The sequence below is a fragment of the Kryptolebias marmoratus genome, linkage group LG6 (assembly GCF_001649575.2).
Source record: "Kryptolebias marmoratus isolate JLee-2015 linkage group LG6, ASM164957v2, whole genome shotgun sequence".
Taxonomy (NCBI): domain Eukaryota; kingdom Metazoa; phylum Chordata; class Actinopteri; order Cyprinodontiformes; family Rivulidae; genus Kryptolebias; species Kryptolebias marmoratus.
In genome coordinates, this window is record NC_051435.1 from 6,383,500 (window position 1) to 6,399,706 (window position 16,207).

The 16,207-nt window shown below is 35.5% G+C and overlaps 1 protein-coding gene across 16 annotated transcripts in view; it reads right to left on the reverse strand.

Moving 5' to 3' along the window:
- stxbp5l (syntaxin binding protein 5-like) overlaps nt 1–16,207 on the reverse strand; it is a 130,307-nt gene that overhangs the window by 35,212 nt on the left and 78,888 nt on the right. For 11 of the 16 annotated variants that reach the window (XM_017420694.2, XM_037976141.1, XM_037976140.1 and 8 more), the window contains exons 7-18: nt 14,944–15,027; nt 12,649–12,772; nt 8,382–8,457; nt 7,794–7,951; nt 7,348–7,420; nt 5,601–5,748; nt 5,004–5,071; nt 4,344–4,384; nt 3,764–3,978; nt 3,461–3,636; nt 2,914–3,039; nt 496–647 (exon numbers count right to left, since the gene is read on the reverse strand). In XM_017420694.2, coding sequence (XP_017276183.1) covers nt 496–647; nt 2,914–3,039; nt 3,461–3,636; nt 3,764–3,978; nt 4,344–4,384; nt 5,004–5,071; nt 5,601–5,748; nt 7,348–7,420; nt 7,794–7,951; nt 8,382–8,457; nt 12,649–12,772; nt 14,944–15,027 — 1,441 coding nt within the window. The remainder of the gene's footprint in view (nt 1–495; nt 648–2,913; nt 3,040–3,460; nt 3,637–3,763; nt 3,979–4,343; nt 4,385–5,003; nt 5,072–5,600; nt 5,749–7,347; nt 7,421–7,793; nt 7,952–8,381; nt 8,458–12,648; nt 12,773–14,943; nt 15,028–16,207) is intronic. The other 5 variants (XM_017420695.2, XM_017420692.2, XM_017420699.2 and 2 more) reach the window with 1 other exon arrangement.

Consider the following 16,207-nt stretch of genomic DNA (forward strand, 5'->3'; position numbering starts at 1 on the left):
CAATGCGGCTAAAGACAAACGCATGGATGAGTTTCTCTAGATCGTGCTGAGACATAAGTCCTCTAATCCTGGAGATGTTCTTCAGGTGATAGAAGGCCGACTTTGTGACTGTCTTAATGTGGCTCTGAAGGTTCAGCTCAGAGTCCATCACTACACCAGTACTGATCAAATTTAGACACATCACTGGTGGCATGACAAATAATGAAAAGAAAAATAAACTATTTACCCAACTAATTTCAAATTAGTCATTTAAAATATATCAAATCAGGATGATGGATCTTTTTAACCTTTAAGATAAGAACATATTGGGAAGAGATTGAGGTTTAAAAAAGGAAACTAAACAGAGAGAATAGAAAATTAGAGGACAGAGGAAGACAGGACAGTAAAGGATTCTGACTGTGATAAGTGAATAATTGACATCTTATTGTGTGGAGGAGTTAGGTGCAGTAAGTGCACCTGTGTGCAGATTCCTGGAGGGGTTTGTGTGTGTGCTACCTGAGGTGGACTGTCTGTTCCTACGAGGGGAACGGGTAAGGCGCTGGTAGGGGTCGGTGGCTCCATACAAATCCAGTGTCGACATGCACAATATGACCGTTTTTTGCAAGTAGTCCACCACTGCTAGACCGTTGCAGTTCCCAAACGCCAAGCTAAATGCAAACAAACACAATATGGGAGAACAGACACAAATATATGATCATATTACAGGCAGCTTTAGCTTATTTCACAAGGCTATTGCCACTGACATTAAAGGTGCAACGTGAAGCCCTATCAAAGACTGTGAAGTTAACAGTGACATTTGGATGCAATTACTGACAACAAAAGCTTGTCTCTCTATCACGCTGCTTGTGCTGCTGTGATTTCAATATTAATGGCAGATTTCCCACAAAATCCATTGCCACCTGTAAACCTCTGAAGCCTCTGGCATAACTGATCAAGTGAAATGAAAAAAGGAAGAGGCAATTGAAATATGAGTTGGTGGTTCTAGAAGATTTTGCTATCAGTATTATTAAAAACAATGGAATTTCAAATAAGATGTATGGGAACATATAAGTGTCACTCATTTCTGTCCACATCCTGTGCATCACTGCTCTGCAGAATTCGTTCAGATGTCTGACTCAGATTACTGCGGGCAAATGTTTCAGCTTGTGATAACAGCATCCAGGGTGTTGCCAAGTTTATGCATTTTTAGCAAGAGTGAATCAATCAAGATAATAAAGATAAGTTTGGAAAAAAATGTTCAAACAAACAGGAAACTAACAAATGCAAGGCAACAGTGCTTTTTAGCCTGTTTCCTCTGTATTTTATTAGGAAACATTTGATCAACAGCAAACAGTAAAAAGGACCAAAAAATGGCAGCATTTAATGTCTAAAACAAGCATATTACCATGTATTGATAGTTTTATGGTGGTCATTTAAGGCATAACAGCAATGCCAAACAATTTCCATTTTTCGACTCAGTTTTAAAATGTGAAAACAAGCATTGTCATGGAAACATTATCATTAGCATTTGCTTGCACCAAGTTATTCCTAACAGAAAGATGCAGTGAATTATTATGTTTCTTTAAGATGAAGATCTTGTTTACTTCTTAAAGTGCAATACTTTATGCAGCAAATGGTGGCATTAACGTTTGTCTTTGCCAGACTCAGACAAACCCAGACACTCATGCTTTAATTATATATATTTTATATTTTATATATTTTTTTAAAGAACTTCAGTAATTAAAAAAAATAAGATATGAGTAATGAATGTATGGTTTTGCAATATAATAGGTCTGTTGACTATTATATAAGAACCACCACTGCTTAAATAAATATTATTGATGCAGAGAATATATTTTTTTCCTTTGTATGTGTCTAAGTCAGAGATCACACATTAGTGAAAAAGCCAGCTAAAGACAAGAAAATAAATCAATTTCTGCAGCTTTATTCCAACTGTGGAGATATAGATAAGATATGTAAATGAGAATTTCAAACCTTGACTCACAGGAGAGCTTTTTAAATCAACCTGTGATTTTATTGAATTCTGCCAATGAAGTTTTCAAAACCATCAAGTAGGCTTAAAGCCAAGAAAAATAATAGAAAAGTGTTGTTACTTCTATAATACACACAACAAACATGCATATACTTTATTCAGTGTTAGCCACGGTCATGGAAAATTTCAGAAAAACATCTGTCTAATTAATAAAAACCTTAAATCATGTGGTCAGCCAAAAACAGCAACAATACTAACTTTTCCCATGGAGGGTTAAATGCATCTCAAGCATCACATTTTCAAATATTCCCTGATCTATAAGTTTTGTAATGTCAAAAGAGTCTTCTGCAAAATTAAAGCTTGCTAAATATTGCTCAGCTAACAGTTCCTGACTGTGGAAAAAGTGCAAGCTGCTCCAGGTAATGCTTATTTATTGACCTGCAACCTTATACAACCTCATATACCCCTAATACATAAAACTCTGCTTACATGAATTAAAATACAGCCCAATGAAACACAGACACTCACAGACAGATGGGAAGAACTATGAATAAACAAAATTGTATGCACAGCTGTGAGTGACTGTGTTTTCTGGATTAAGCCATGGTTAAACTCTCCTTTCTCTCTGAAGTTTGATACCAATATGTGACTGCTTTGTTCTAGCCAAAGATGAACAATCTAAGTAATGCTTCATATGGTTAAAGGTAAACACAATCTGCAATCTTAGTGTAGCACCCAATCCCTGCATTTACCCAGTCTGTTTTGTTGATGTTATTTTTATAGCCAAATATTTGGCAACAGTCAAATATATGGAAATAGTTAATACATTTATCAATATGCTTGCCTACTGTCAGCAATCCCACTTTGAACTCAGAAATAATTAAGTCACACAAATGGACACGTAGACCAGAAAAACAGATAGAATGCATCTGCAGACTTACAGGCCATATGCAGAATTGATATCTAGGCTGGTGATCTGTTGGGGTGGTTCTCCATCAACCCACAGCAGCTGGATGACCAGGTCTGACTGGTAGCCAGGAGGAACTCGGACCACTCGGTCTTTCACCCTGAAACAGATATATTTATATATATTGGAAGATTGTGTAGCCATACAGTGCATGAAGATAAAGAGACCTCACACAAAATCTACTCATCTTTACCCACCAAAACATGGAGGCTCTCAGTTGTTTCACTGATCTCTTTACGTCTTAAAAAGTTCTCCTGTGCTGCCCTACACCATACTAGCGTAATATAAATATACTGGCTCATGCTTAAATCAAAGTGTTTAGATCCATTACTATGGGTTATACCTCTGTAGAAGCTCTGGCTACACAAATGCAGTAGGTGCTTCATAACTTACTGTTTGTTTGAACAAGGTACTTTATAAAATATTTTCTTACTCACTTCAAGATTCACGAAGAACTGAAAAATGCAATGTTTGTTGCTGTCTGCTGCTGGGTATGTACAATGTGTGTGCTAAGATCTTACTTGAGGCAGGGGACGCTGTCTTTGGCCCCCTCCGGCGTTCTGCTGCCTGGGCTCACTGGGTACTGGTGGTGTGGTTGGGGTGAGTGTGAGCCTGGCTCTGAGAAGCAGGGATTATTTTCATTCTCTGACGGAGTGATGACATCCTCAGCATCACATTGCAGGCGCACTTCTAGTGCCTGGGGATGACACAGGTATAGAAATATGGATGAATCTAGAGAACTTATTATATTAGCTACAATAGAACAATGCTTAGACAAATGCTGTTATCATTTTTGTGATTAAATTCACTCTCAGTTTATGTACCACTATCTGAGTGTTGGCATCATATTTGCTGAAGCGATACAGGATGATGTGAGCTGATATGCCGACCACACAGAAGATCCGACTCTGAGGGCACCAGCTGACCATCTGAACAGCAAATGGGTCTTCTTCCACCAAGTCCGCAGCCCGACCCTCTCCAGGCTTTGGCTTCTCAAAGACTTTGGAGGTCTTCAGCTTGTATAACATCTGCAGTGTGACTTTTGAGACAAATTTAGAGAAAATGTCATGTCAGTCATATTCAAACACAAAGAAACCAAAAGCTTACAAGTTTAATAAAACCACAGTTTTATATGCTTTGAATGATAAATCCATTTGTATCTGTGACATTACTATAGGTAATATGTCTAATGGATTGCAAAGCATATCATACTGTGTGACTGCTATTAATTTTCTATGTGGTGCTTTCTTCAAGCCAGAGGCAGGATGGAAGTGACTCATTGTGAAACTCATAAAAGAATATTGTTTATTGGATTGCTATATGGCCAACAATAACCTGAGATGAACAAAACACATTATTTCAGAATTGCTCAAGAAGGGAAAAACGTTTAAAGAGACGACTTACATGCAGATGCATCCCAAAATTTTATTGATCCGTCAGCATGTCTGAATGAAAGGATTAGGAGCAGACAGAGCCATTAACAACAAAATGTGCATCTTTAAACCTTGCTACTGTATATGCTTATGTGACATAAATTACTGCCTAAAAATAGCAGCTGTCATCAAAGTTTTTTTTAACTCGTTTATTAATAATCATCTCTGAATTTATTACCATTTTTAAACATTATACTGTTTGAATCAGCAGCAAACATATTCTTTCTGTTCTGAAAGCTGAAAATCCCATTGAATGGCTGCTTTATTCTGAGGCAATGAAGTTTCTATGATCTGAGATTTTAAGCCTTTTCACACTGTGCACTATGCAGAAAATATCACCATATCAGTATCAAAGACGCAGCTCGGCTGACATTGATTGTGAGTTTTACCAGAAAGAAGACACCCCCCTGTGTGCAAATTTAACAAGTTAAGATCTTTGCCAGTAACATTAAAGCACTGTGGATAGCTTTTGCAAAATTATCATGATGTATCCTAGACATCTTTTCATGTCCTAGAGAAAAATGTATTTACATATAGATGCAACTCAATGTGGGTTACCAATCACAAGATCTTTTTTTTCTGAAAGTAAGTGTTTACTCCAACATTTTTCTGATGTTTTTTTTCGACTCACCCTGTGATGATGATCTCTGGGTAGGTGTGGGAGCCTAATGTCCATGTTCCTCCAGCAATTGGCCACTCCTTATTGAAGAGTAAGGAAAAATTAAATATTTAGTTCCCATTATTTATTTGTGTCTCAATGTGCCCCTGCTTACTTGTATTCAAAAACTCACAGAGTTGAACATTTTAAGTTCCCAAAGCAAAAAGAAGCTGATAAAAATGATGTATAACAATCATAAACCATCACATTTCCTCAAGTTTGAGCAGAAACTGTTTTGGAAGTCTGAATCCACTTGTTTTATTTATGATTAAAATTGAGCTTACAGTCTAAGTTAGTGTCCTTGGCAGATCAGACACAGATTATTCTAAAGCTCAGGGTCACCATTATATAAGCTCTATTTTACCCATTTTTACTATCCATGAAGAGAATATGGTGGGGATGCACTGGGATCATAAATACATTTAATTATTATTACTTGATTTTTTTTATTTAACATTTTATCCTTGTACTTGAAAATATAAGAGTTTGTTATCGAACAAGACTAAATGGATGAAAATTAAATATATCAGAATCAACAATAGACTTTTCTCCTTAAAACCCCTTTTCCACCTTATGACTGTAGCCTGTCTTCTTGTGTTTTGCGCCTATAGAGTAGAGAATGGGTATAATGTCTGGTGGACAATCTGCAAAATAAGCTGTGCAGGTAACTGGAGACTCGTGGATGTCCATGGAGTAAGGGTTCTCAAACACAGGGAAGCTGCAAAACACAAAAATAACTTATGATATAGGTTTCATTGTTATAGCAAAACAAATGAAAATGTCTTCAATGAATTTAAACAACTGAATTAGGAAAGGTATAACAAAACAACTTCAGTAAATTACATAAAATTCAAGAGGGTTTTCTAGCTACTTTAATTTTATTTCTTTATTTTCAAAATAAATTCTTAGAATATTTTGCTTCAACAACATCATCTAAAAAATATTTTTTAGGTAAAACAATGTTAAAACTCTTGTTTATGCAATAAAATGTCTGTAAACTATTTAGATGTGCTAAAGCATCTACAATGTAAGCTTTATTCACTGAAGTAGGTGACTTATTCAAGTTGTGCTAAAAGACAACAAGCACTGATCAATGAGCTGAGAATGTGTAATACAATGTTAGTATGTTCCAACCACAGCTACCAAGAGACATTTATATCTAACGGGCATAATTATAGAACCTAATTTACTAAGCAAGCTAATTTATCCCTACGTGTTGTGCTACTATTCAAATGTACTCCCTTGGCTTAGGTGTTAATCTGTTAAAAATTCTCATCAGCTGCCTTCATCTTCACATTTATCAGTCACAAGTTAACTGAGGTGATAATGTTTTTGCCCTGAGAGCAAAGTCTTGTCTGTTTGAATAACATCTGAGGTCATATTAATGACAATCTTAATCTTTATTTACATCTTAGAAACCTTCTAAGTTGTAATGCAGGTTCTACAAAAAGTGCAATTTTATAAAGTATCTGAAAGCAACCTAATGTAAAAGCTGATGGATTTGGCTGATAGGGATCAAAGTTTATAGTCTTCTGAGTTATGTCTAATACATCAAGACTACTAAGTTATAAACAGCATGCTTTCTTATTTGGCATTTCTTCTGACTCAAACATTTTTTAGATACAGTATAAAGTATATATTTTTGAGTGTGTACTAATGTTCAAATTCAAGTCAGTCATTTGCTTTTTACACCATTTTTTAAAAGTATAATGTGACAAAACTTTATTTATAAGTGAATGCTATATGCAATATTTTATGTTTAGAAATAAGACGTGTGATGACATTATTTCTTTCAGGCCTTGTCTACACAGAAACACAGTTTTCCCAAACATTTTTTCTTTGGCATTGCTATAAATGTCTTCATCCAGATGGGAACACCAAAAATACCTCAAAAGACTGTAGTAACCACACCAGGCCTGTATGAGGCATTGTAAAACTGTCACAAAAGTTGATCAAAAACAGAAAAGAATACGTGGAGCATGCACTTAAAGCTTACACATTGGGTGCGAAATATAAACACACAAAAAAGAAGAGGGTGCCCTCACATTGGAGGTTAGATTAGAGGACTATGATATGAAAATGTTCAATAAGTTGCAATTTGGCTGTCAACACAAAAATGCAAGGATGGCAATTCAAGATTTTCACTCAGGAAAACGTTTTCACAAAACCCAGTTTAAAAAAAAAATCTTTGCATGTTCACAACAATCATTTCCATGTGGACAGCCACTCAGTTTGTGTTGTCACATCTTTCTCATCAAGTAGCAGCTGTTTAAAAATGTGATTATGTACAATATGTAAAAAAAAAAAAACAACATACGTGCTCTGTGTCAGATCCACTACAATTAAGTCCTTCTCCAACAGCACTACCACTGCATACGGCTCCTGAACCTCTGCAAAACACAAGTTCAGACAATCAGTCATACTTACAATTTAATCAAACAGACTTAAATCTAAATACTTATTGACACAACTTATGATATCCAGAAAAAAATATACATTTAAATACAAAGTATTTGAGAACTACAGTTCAATAAGTGAAGCTGTATGAAAATAGTGTAGTAAAATCAAAAGATTATAGAGATATAGATGTTTGGTTTAGAGTGGGTCACGTACGTTGAACAGTGGTTTTATGAAGATCCTTTGTTAAGTTTTGCAAAATTTGGACATACACCAAATTTTTTGGTACTGTTTTAAACCCACAGAAACCTCTGAGCTGAAACACTTAAACTTGTAACATATGGTTTTTAAGTTATATTTACTCACCATTATTATAAGGAGTCTCACAGAGCGCCATGAACTCTACAATAGGATAGTCCATCTCTAGAACGGTCATAGCTTTGCCATGCATGATGGTCAATGCTGGCCGTCGTCCTGCCTTGTCGTATGAAAGGCCACCAGAGAAGATAACAAAAGGCTCACTGCTGGAGATGGAGAATAGACACTCAGAGAGGCTTTACTTTAGTTTGTGTTAGTCCAAGCAGCTCAAACTGACACGCAAAATAAATAATAACTGAAATAATTAAAAGATGAAATAAACTAATTGAAAAATTGAAGGATTTCATTGCCTGATCATCTGCTTAAAATTTCCCTTTAAAAAAAGAAGAATGGTTTAAATGAGTGAATGAATAAAAAAATAAAATGAAAGTGTGAAAATTAAATAAAGCTCACTTCTAAAGCAATGAGAATGTGGATAAGAAAAAATGATTTAAATAACTGAATGAATTCAGCTGACTTTCATCTCAAAGCTTAAATGTTACTTCAGAAGAAATGAATGACAGAAAATATGTGCAATCAGGACATTTCATAGTTACTGAAATCAGGCTTTTGGAAAGTGTGTTTGAAAGCACACACCTGTTTCTTGAGGTCTTGTATTCAACTTTGAGAATGGGTTTACATGACTCCTTCCTCCCATCCTTCTGAATCTTTCCTGAGTTGTAGAAAATAGCAAAAAATAAATAAAATAATAATCTCTTTTTTGGCATAGTGATTATATTTTGGTGAAAGTTTCTGAAATGTACTGTTACCCCATTCTGAGAGAATTCAAAGGGAAGGTTTCCCTTCCACCAGTTTTGTCAGTGTGCTTGATAAATACACATGAAGATATTTTGTTGTGCTCCATATATAATCCCTGTTTCAAGCAATTCATTTTATTGAGCAATACTCAATAGCTGCTTTATGCATCATTTCACGCTCACAATCATGTCCTCCACAGCTGTGAACGTAATGTTGAATGAGTAGCCCATTTTGTCATTATAGTGATCATAAGATAGTTTCAGTACAAAAACTCAAAATACAAAATAAATAACTATTTTTGTTTCCATTTCCCACTTCACTGTTTCTCTTCTCACAATGCACAACATTTCCATTTGTCTTTCTGAAATGGCGGCCCATTACTACAGTCTTTGCATTAAAGGAAGTTATTTTTCTTTTGCCTCTCAGAATGAAGTGATTTTGTAGCTTACACAAAGAGGAATTACCTCAACTAGAAGGCAGTGAGGGGCACTGGGATTTATTTCACGGGCAGAAAACTTTGAACAGAAGCTAAACACTTTGTGAACAAATGAAAGAAATAGAATCTCTAAACGATGAGGCATCAACCCACCCTGTTATTACAGCATGAAATATAGCATTTGAAAATAATAGCAAATTTCAAACTGAACTAGAAATTAAATATATAGTGAAAACCCTGCTGGTCTAGTCTGCTTTATATTACAGTAACATTTACAACTAATTCTGTGAATATAATGGAAAATGCTGTATGTGGTGTCTGCTGCAGTGAGAGGTTACGGTGGAGCTTTCTTTAACCTTCATTTATAACCAGTAACCCTGATTCTAACTCAGTGTTAGCTTCTCAGTGTTTTAATTTCCTTGGTTTTAAATTGAGCTCATCTCAAGCTGCTAAAACAAACAAAAAACAAAAAAAAATCATGAACATGTTGTATTTCATCAAAACTATTGGATTTAATATTATTTATTATGATTTTACATCATAAATATTATTGTGTTTGTTAAAGCACAAAAAAGTGTACATTGTTTTATGAAAAATAAGTAATAAGCTGAGTGTCTAAAGAGATTTTAAATATCTATTTACTGTACCTTTGCGAAGAAAGCAGACCTAGACAGATTTTAATTGAAAATCACTCTTTTTTATAACATACAAAGTTGTAGGTGGTAAATAATGTTTTTATGTGTGTGTTTGAGATATGTTTTGTGTGAGAAACAATCTTGCCAACTATGTTTGGAAACATGATTTCATTAATAAATACATTTAACTTAGTAGGACATAATTAAATCTTATTCTACAACATTGAAAGAGGAGATTGTTAGTACATTTAGTCATAACTTTAAATAAATTTCAGATTTAAGAATCTTATATCATCACATCAAATGACTTCAAAACCATTCATCCAACAGAAACTTACAAATCTTAATGATTTTGTTTTCATATTGGCAACTTGTAATGGTGCACATTATATACCATATTTAGGACTGTTTGAGGATCATTTATTTACTTTTTCTTTTTCTTTTCTAATGTTTACATTCAAGCCCATCAGGGTCAGTAACTGTCAGAGATTGTATTTGATGCCATGTGGTGACTTTTCTGTTTTAACTGCAAAATCATGTCCAAAATCTGTCCAATATCAACACTTGAGACTTGCAAATTTACATTTATTTTTCCAAATATCAAATCAGCCACAGTAGAATCTCTTTTCAGCATCTTCAGTGATACTATATGGATAAATTTCTTTTTACTAAGGCTCGTATGCACCCTGATGGCACTAAGATGAACGTTCCAGCCTCCCAGTCTGCCAGCTTTCTGCTTGCCAGTTCCCTGTCAGTGAACCCACAGTCTGCTAGTCCTCAGCTTGAGCTGGTCCCAAAGCCAACCCTCAGGAGGTCTGCCATAAAAAAAAAAAAGAAAAAAAAAGCAAAGCTGCAGGCGATAAGCTCCTGCCCTTCTGCAGCCTCGCCCTTTGGGATCCCTGCTGGTTTTCACTGCAGCATTTCCTCAATGGCTTGTATGTATTACCTCTCCTCCTGTAATCATTTGGACCCCACCACCTGTCTCAGTATATTTGCTACACTCCCAGTCACAGCTTTTCTTCTATTCTTACCAAGGGTTAAAAAGTCTGAGCTAGCAATGCCAGAAATAGCAACGCGTGGGTTAGCAATGCCAGAAGCAAAACCAGAACATGCCAGAGCACATTAGGCTAGATCATGTTATGCCAGACCATGTGATGCTATGCTCTGCATTGCTACCAAACCTGTTAAGTCTGTATCCACATGGTTCTTGCTAGAGTCTGCAGGCTCACTTCAATCACAAAGTGCTGGCTATGCAGAAGTCTTGCTAATTCAAGTTCTGAGGTCTGCAGAGGAACTACCTGCCTTCTGGACTGCAGATGACCAGCTTGCCTTGAAGTCTGTCGATTCCCCCAACTGGTTTTGCTCGTATCCAGGAATCTGCCATCCCAGTTTCTGTTCCAGTCTTTGACTCTGAGTCAGCAGAAATCCTGTATTCTTAATATTATTTTCTGGTGTCTGTAGACTCCCTGCCTTTTGCAGTTATACAGCGTGCTGATGTCATGGCTGTCATGGAGCCAGCTGATGTTTTGGTCCAGCTGGGGTATTGTCTGGAGCAGATGGGGAACCAGCTGACTTTGGTCCAGGGCCTGCTAGCATCCTATGATATCTGCTCTGCTTCTAAGCTGACCTATGTTTGGGTCTTTACTTTTTCTTTTGTCATTGACCTCTTCTTGCTGACCTCTAGGGAGGGTCTTCTGCTTCATGTGACCTGTCTGCCTTTCGGCTCACTTACCTATTTAACCACCAAAAAAGACCCTGCCTGTCAAAGAAGGGGTTTGCCAAACGATTTCCAGCCAGGATGAGAAAACAGGGGGGCCTAAGACAGGTGAAGCTACCTTGTCTGCTCTCATGGCCTCATTGTTGGGGCTCCAGAGAGCCTTTGCTTGTCATCCCAGCCTTCGGGCCACCCTCAGAAAGGACTTGCAAGCCTGCTTGCCTCCAGGCTAAGACTGGCTTACAGGTCTGTAGACTCCAGAGAGTCTAGTTTGGAACTGGTTTGTTTCTTCTTATAGTTTTTTATTTTATTTTATTTTTGTAATTTTTACTACTACAGCCTCTTTTGTCTCCATCCTTAAATAAAGTATTTTCTCTATACACTGGCACCTATGTCAGTAGTAACAAATTATACTTTATGAGGGCTGTATACATTTTTTGTAGGCTCATATTTAAGGCTCCTAGTGTGTCGTGACATCTTTGGTTACTATTATCATTGTGTGTGTGAATTAAAAGCATTGTCAAGAGCATCTCCCACAAATGTATAGCATTTAAACAGTACACTTTAGTTTAAAGATGTTCTTATGCTGTCTGTCAGGTTCCCTGCCTTTCATGTATTTTTCTTTCTGCCTCGGTGTTCTTGATTTCCCAGCTCACAATGCAGGAGCACTAATCTGACAAGGTCATGATGCCCGGGCAGGAAGCAAACAAAACCAGAGGAGAAAAAAAAAACAAAAAACGAAAGAGGATACAGCTGAAGAAGACTTTTACATGTTATACACTCCTCTGAAGAAATCATTTGTGTATACAATGGAAATAATTCAATTGACTTTGTGCTGAAGGTCATAATTCTCTTTTTTTATTTTTGTCATTTAGTCTTAATGTGAAAAAAAAGAAATCTGGAAGTTTTAGTTTTGAAAGAGACTGACCTGATTATTCTTTAACATATACTCAAATTGAACTGGTTTGATCAACACACTGTTGGCATACTGGATTATCATTTTTAATGTGGTCATGTTTGAAATTACAGCACAGATGTTATAAAACACCATAAAAATATAATCTGACACATTTATACTTATCAGCTGACAGTGAACAAATTTAGTGGTTTTTAAAAAGATTTTCAAGTTTACAGAAAATTAAATAGTTTGAAAGGTTTACAATGTAAACACTTGCACTAGATAGTTCTAGTTTAAAGATGTTAATTGTAGTTTTCTCTGTATTTTCTGTTCACCTAATCTACAGCAATGCTTCAGTCCTGTTCGCAATTCCAAATAACAGCCAATTTACACAATGCTGTTGGTTTTGGTCCATATCTCACCATGAGGGAAGGTGATCTGGAATGGCTTGGTAGTATTTCTGAGATTCCATAACGTCAAGCTTCCATCTGAGTGACTACACATGAACTGTTTCCCTTCATGGTGCCAGCTGGCTGAGTGGATGGCCTGTACCAAAGACACAAAGGCAGGAGACAGTTTACATGTCATAGAGTTGAGTTTCAGACAATTTAGGTGTTTTCATACGTATTTATCATTCATTTCAGCAGCAACCAGTACATGGAACAAAGAGTCCTGATGCAGATCAGACTGCTACCAGAGGAACTTAAATATTCAAGCAACTGAGACAGCAAAGTCCAGGAAGAACACAAAACTCAGATGTTTTTTTAAATTGTTTTTACAGCACTTCTATACTTCTACTTTTATTATTATTAATAATAATAATGATACTTATATAAATTGCTGTTTTGTCCTTAAACAGTTATTTACTTTTTTGAAGTTATTTTTAATATTTGCCATTTCCGGCTTAAATTCATTTCTCACATCATTAAAAGATAAAAACAAAGTTTTAGTTCCTAAAACACTACATTGTATTTACTTCTTTCATGTAGTTTCTTTCAACAATTTCAAACAACTAATCTGACCAAAAACAGACAAAAAAACAACAAAAATGAATTCAGTCATATTGACTAGCACTTGATGATGCAGTTAGAACTTGCAGAATTTCTGACATGTCACACATAAAAAAGACACATTTCACAAACCTGCTATTTAAGACTTTAAGCTCAATAGCTCAAAACCTTTTGGAAAACAGACAGAACCCTAAAATCCCAAGGCAACGTAAATGCTTCAATATGCTTTTTTGAAAGCTCTTTCAAAATCTATTTATGCCAAAGTTACAAAAGTCAGCTCCTTGAGGAATGTCATGAGAGCAATGAAAACCCTTTTTTATGTCTAAATGACTTTATATTGTTCTATAGGAATGTTTCTTATTTTCATGTCAATGTGAGAGTTTTGGGAATAAGAAGTAAAATATGTTTTACATTTACTAAACAATGAGTTAATAGCACAGAAATAGTTTATTACAGCTTTCTTTTAATTACAATCAATGTAAACATAATCTGTAACACATTTTTATGACACTAAAACTGTTGTAATGTGCTAGAAAAATCTATGGAAAGGCTACAAGTTGGTTTCCTTTGCATCCAGTTATTTCAAATCAGGTACAGCTCTTAAGAAAACAAATGATTTGTTACATATCAGATGCAACTGAAAAGTCTGTATCGTGGCATTTCTAAGTTAATGAAAATAGTGCAAGTTGCACCATTATCATTATTTCAGTGGTCCACCCTTAGGTTGTTGAGTGTTGTTTGTGTTTTCAGCTAAGTAGTTGTGAGGCAGAGGTTTTCTGCTACAGTGATGATGAACTAATGAGGTAGGGGATAAGAGCTGGCAGCTGAAGTAGAAGATAAGAGCCAAAACATGATGATGTGCAAGGAAAATCAAAGTGTGAGGCCACGTTAGATATAAAAAAATATTAATTAAACAAAATTTTGGGAGTGCAAATTATTGCTTTGTATGCACCCAGCTATCAATTACTGGAATAAAAAGTATTTTTGAATGAAATGTCTGAAATACCCCATCTCCATCAGTTAACAAAACACTGGTTCTTTAAAAAAAAAAACATAATTTTACAGTTGTCCATGTGGTTAAAAAGTCTTGATAAAAACAAAGTTTATCTTAATCATTTCTGAAAATTTGACAACAGCAAAAAATATAGTGTAAGAATTTGCAATTTATACAAATTAAATAAAAGTTTATTTTTTAATGTTAGTGAGCACATCTTTTTGCATTTTTTTTCTAAATGGAAACAGCTTTCTGCTTTTTATCAGAAAGTGTTAAATGACTACCCTCTGGTCATCTGAATTTCTCTGGTTATAATAAACACACAACACTAATAGGGCAAACAATCTGAGACAACTGGGCACTAAAGAACTGGTTTTAAGCCCCATCACTTTCTGGGTGAATGGCAACAGATGTGTTAGTCTTCACCTGTTCCAGCCAACAGAGCAGTCCAAGCTGTCAAAAGAAAACTCCAATGGCAATAACATTTCTGGGTTCTCCAGTTAAGTAACACTGTACTTTGAAGAAAAAAAAATACTTTGTGGCTTAACAGTAAATAAATAATCATGTAGTGCCAACAGATCTAAGTGAACAATTCCATGAAAATAACTTTCAAGCTAAAAGCTCTTTAAAAAAAAAAATAAATAAAAAAAATAAACTTTTTACATGAGAATACTTAAGGTTGCAGTGTCCTTTAGGGAGCAAGAGGAGCTCACCTCATCATAGTAGATTCTGAAGTCTGCTTTTTTGGCCCGAAGGTCCCACTGTACAATGGTCCCACCTTCAAACCCTATAAGCAACTGCAGAGACAAAAGAATGAAGAATAAAGTCATTATGATTTAAGAAGGCAACTTACAGTGACAGCTCCTGTGCATTGAACATAACTGTATTTGTTAAAGTAGAGGAGTCCTTTTGAATGCTGTCTCATGTTTTCACAGTAAACTGTCTTGTAAATCTTTGTAAATCAAAGAGATAATGGGATAAGAGATTTTGGGTTTGTGTATACAATCGACCATATGCACACATTATATCTCAGTTTATGATTTTTCAAACAAAATAATTACAGATGTAGAGCCTGGGAGATGTAAAGTGAGATACCACTTTATAGAATTTTGTGCTGTATCGGTTCCACATTTAGTCAAAGATCAGATTGTACAAAACTTATTGTATACAATTTTTCATAAGATCGTGCAAATTCTGAACTACAGTTAGGGAGGGCCAATATTTCTGGCTGGAAGTGTATAATTTAATTTCCACAGATATTTGGGACTACACACTACACCATCAAATAGTAATAATAAGTAAATATCTTTCATGTAGAGTTACATGAATGTGTTCTCCTCTTCTTCTCTTATATATATATATATATATATATTTCAGAAAAGCAGTACCTTAGCTTACTTCACACGTACAGATAGGATTACACAACTAAAGAATGGGAGATAAGAGTTGATGCAATCTGATCACAGATGAGAACAGAGAGACCAGTACTGCTGGGAGGAGCACAGGAAGTGTGAGGAAATAGATTTCCTGCTGAGAGGAGACAATGTGTGACATCTCAAGTCTGAAGATGGGCAGGTGAAACAGAGGATAAAAAAAGTCTCCTTACAAAAATAAATCCTTACTTATGGTGTTTCTAATGCAAAGCTTTAAGGTTTGCATTAGAAACACCAAGAGTTAAGTTGAATGAAGAAGTAATGCCATTACATGGGAAATAAATACACCGTGTATTTGCAGATTTAGGTGACATTTGAAAACAGATCTGTTTTATGATGTAAAAACTGACTAAAAACTGTTATGATCTTATTTATTTGGCAAATAGCCTTTTTTTTTTTTAGTTTTAGTTTTACAGTTCCAACATTGTGTTAGATGACAGGTGCTTAACACAGACACAAACTGTTTATTAATAGATGCCTGTCAAAAACAGGAAGGCAGTCTGGTAGGCAGACAGAGCCGGTAAATTGCTGGAACAAGTAAAAA